This window comes from Olea europaea, chromosome 16, assembly GCF_002742605.1.
Source record: "Olea europaea var. sylvestris chromosome 16, O_europaea_v1, whole genome shotgun sequence".
Taxonomy (NCBI): Eukaryota; Viridiplantae; Streptophyta; class Magnoliopsida; order Lamiales; family Oleaceae; genus Olea; species Olea europaea.
The window spans coordinates 3,136,018-3,139,367 of NC_036252.1; the positions used below are offsets into that span (position 1 = coordinate 3,136,018).

General features: G+C 30.6%; 1 protein-coding gene across 1 annotated transcript in view; it reads left to right on the plus strand.

The window, feature by feature from the left end:
- The first annotated feature begins 2,612 nt into the window (after window positions 1–2,612).
- Window positions 2,613–3,350, plus strand: part of LOC111412494 (probable carboxylesterase 8) — a 1,676-nt gene continuing 938 nt past the window's right edge. The window contains exon 1 of the mRNA XM_023043434.1: window positions 2,613–3,345. Coding sequence (XP_022899202.1) covers window positions 2,659–3,345 — 687 coding nt within the window. The 5' untranslated portion in view covers window positions 2,613–2,658. The remainder of the gene's footprint in view (window positions 3,346–3,350) is intronic.

The window sequence follows — 3,350 nt, forward strand, 5'->3', positions numbered from 1 at the left end:
GAGAATATCAAAATAGGATAAGAATATTTTTCACATTTTCTCATAGCATTTTCCTATTTTTTTTTAATCATACATTCTCCAAAATATTCACATTTCAAAAAATAAAAATTAAATAATTAAATAATCACCAAAAAATTATGTTAAGATATCGATTTTATTTTTTTATGCTCTTATTATTTGAGTTGGGTATTGATCTCATTTTATCTTTATCTTTAATTAAATTAAACAAATAAAAAAAAGAGGATAACTTTTTATTAACTTTCTAGTTACTTTTTAAGATGATTAGTAACGAGTCTTATGAAATCCGTAGACAGTAAATAGTTAATAGATATGAATTTATATTTGATATTAATGATTGACTTTAACATGATAGAAAAATAAAAATTTTAACAATTTTTAAAAAAAGGCAAACACATTACATATTCAAAAGCATTTTGCTTTAGCTTTTTCTATTTTTTAGTTATTTATAATTTTTATTAATAAAGATAAGATTAAAATTGTCTTTTTAGTAAAAATGAGGAATGTTTAATTAATACACCAGGGGAAACTATTTCATTGGGATAAAGTGTTACTATAATGTAAGGTGAAGACCATGGTTGTCAATGAAATAGGTCGCCAAAACTCCTATTTTTAGTCACGCAGTTACACAATAAAATATTTCGTACGTAAATCCAAAATTTTTCCTTACTTTTTAACCACATGGTCTCCAAAAAGTTATTATTCAAATCTTAGTAAACTTTTTTCCCATGGATCTTTGAAAACTTTTGTTTCCAATCTTAATTTTCATTCCAATCATAAGGAAAGTACAAAATAAAAATAAGAATATTCTAATTATAAGAATAGCTGCACTATTCCTGTGAAAATACCTTTGTAAATTTTTGATATTTTAAGCCCTAAGATTAACATTAGGAGATGACTTCAAGTTGATCGACCCATATCCTCACCTAAACCATTACCAGTGCACATGTCATTTGTATTATAATATAGTTTATATAATTAATTTGGTTTTTATAACTTGTGTGGGCATCGAGATCTGATAAAAGAAAAAGAAGAAAGGGTCACATGCAAGGTTAAAAAAAATTATTTCTCACGCTTTTCATAGTTTTTCTCTATTTTTAATCACACTTTGTAAACAATCACTTTTATATGTTATTATTGTTTCTATTTTTAATTGATGTGAAATTTATCCCTTAAAGATACCCCACAAAATGGTGACTTGTTCGAAAACACAAGTCTCGAAATTCTTGTGCTCATTTGAGTTTTGATCAGATCGAATATTCATGCCTTGTTTGGTACATATTAATCTAAAAATGAGAATGAAAAATATAACCGTTATGGGCTCCACACAAGAGATAGAAAGTCAAATATGGTAGTTTGATATGATGAATAACGATCATATTTTTCATTTTAATGAGAAAAAAATGAGAAACAAATGGGGGCTCAAAACCCTAAATTAATGTGCTCAAAGAAACCGCCAACTAACAAAAAACATGTTAAAAAGTTGTTCAAATTTGAAATATCAACTACTGCAATAATAATAAATATAATAATTTCTAGTCGATCGATAGTATTTTTTCACATGTTGTTTGTCTTCATATAAATTTTCACACAATTAATTAATTTGAAATCTAGGAAATCGTATTCCTTGTAATACCGCACTAGCTAGAGTATTGTTATTGTCAACCCGTTAATTGTCCCGTACGTCTTGCACCAAACAACAGCTGTTTATTGCTTAATTAATTAAAAAATATTCTCTTTTCTTGGTTGCTTGGATTACAGTAATAATGGAACCCACTTTGTTGTCAAGAAAGAATTTTTATTTATTATTAAATAATTAAGCATTAATACCACACCAAATGAACATTTATTGAACATTGGGTCATGATAAAGATTTTTCATTTAGATATTCATTGAAGGAACTCAACGTTGTCTAATACGTTAAATCATATTATTAAAGTAGAGCAAGTCTATTTATTTATATTGTCACTACACTTTACTTGCAAGCAAATTCACGTGAGTTGAACTCAAAATCATATTTTATTTTGATACGATATTGAATTATCTTGTTTTCAGATCTTCCTCAATTAGCGTAGGACAAATTCAAATTGTTCCAATAACAGGTAATTCTCACATCTCGTGAATAGTCGAAACATTAAGAAATATTTAGAAAGACATTTCGTGACATATATGATAGAATCGATCGTAATCATAGAATACAACCCTAATCAACATGCATATCTTTGTCTCATACATTATAGGGACGTTGGACCCAGGGGAGAAGGCCAAGGCCTATCCCAAGACTATTTAATTTTCTAAGGTTTTTATCGATTATTAGTTCAGTATACAAAAAAAATAAAAAAAATAAAAAAATGTTATCTCCCCTAACTCCGTCCTTGGACTTGGGCCATTTCTAAATAATAACACACTCTCTCCGTCCCATTATTTACATTAGGGGTAATATATAATTTTAACTATATTAATTATATTTTTTTAATCAGTGTGAAAATGGAGTATACAGCTATGGAATTCTTGATATGAACAAAGCGTATGCTCCATTGGCAGCCCCCCACTTGTCTTTTTCTATATAAAAACACTCTAAACTCGTCAATATAAAACACACTCTTCTATAGTTTCTGCAAGAAAAGAAAAGCAGTGGCTATGGCTATATACAATATTCTTCTGTTCTTCCTTTTGTTCTGTCAATTAGGCCTTAAAATCACATCATCTGATGAACAGGAAACACCAAAACACACTCTACAAGAAGCCTACAATGTTCTTGGAATCAAACCAAATCCTGATGGCTCATTAACAAGAGAGATTAGAATCCCAATGGTAAATGCAACTCCAGATATTGAACCTACTTCAACTACTCAAATTGCACTCTCCAAAGACATACCATTAAACCCTTCTACCAAAACCTTCATACGTCTCTATAAACCCTTAAAACCCACAAAAAATAGCAAGATTCCACTCATAATCTACTTGCATGGGGGTGACTTTGTACTTTTCAGTGCAAAAACTGTCATTTTTCATGAATTTTGTAATCAGATCTCAGCGCAGTTTCCGGCAGTGGTGGCGTCGGTCGAGTACAGGCTTGCCCCCGAGCACCGCCTCCCAGCAGCCTACGATGATGCCATGGATGCTATCATGTGGGCTAGAAAACAGGCTGTGTTTGTTAATGGCGGCGATGCATGGATAAAATTGGTTGACTTTTCTCGTGTTTTCTTATTGGGCAGTAGTGCAGGAGGAAATATAGTATACCATGCTGCCCTACGTGCACTTAATCTTAATCTTTCACCAATCAAGATCAAAGGGCTGATAATGAATCAGCCTTATTTTGGTGGGGTCCA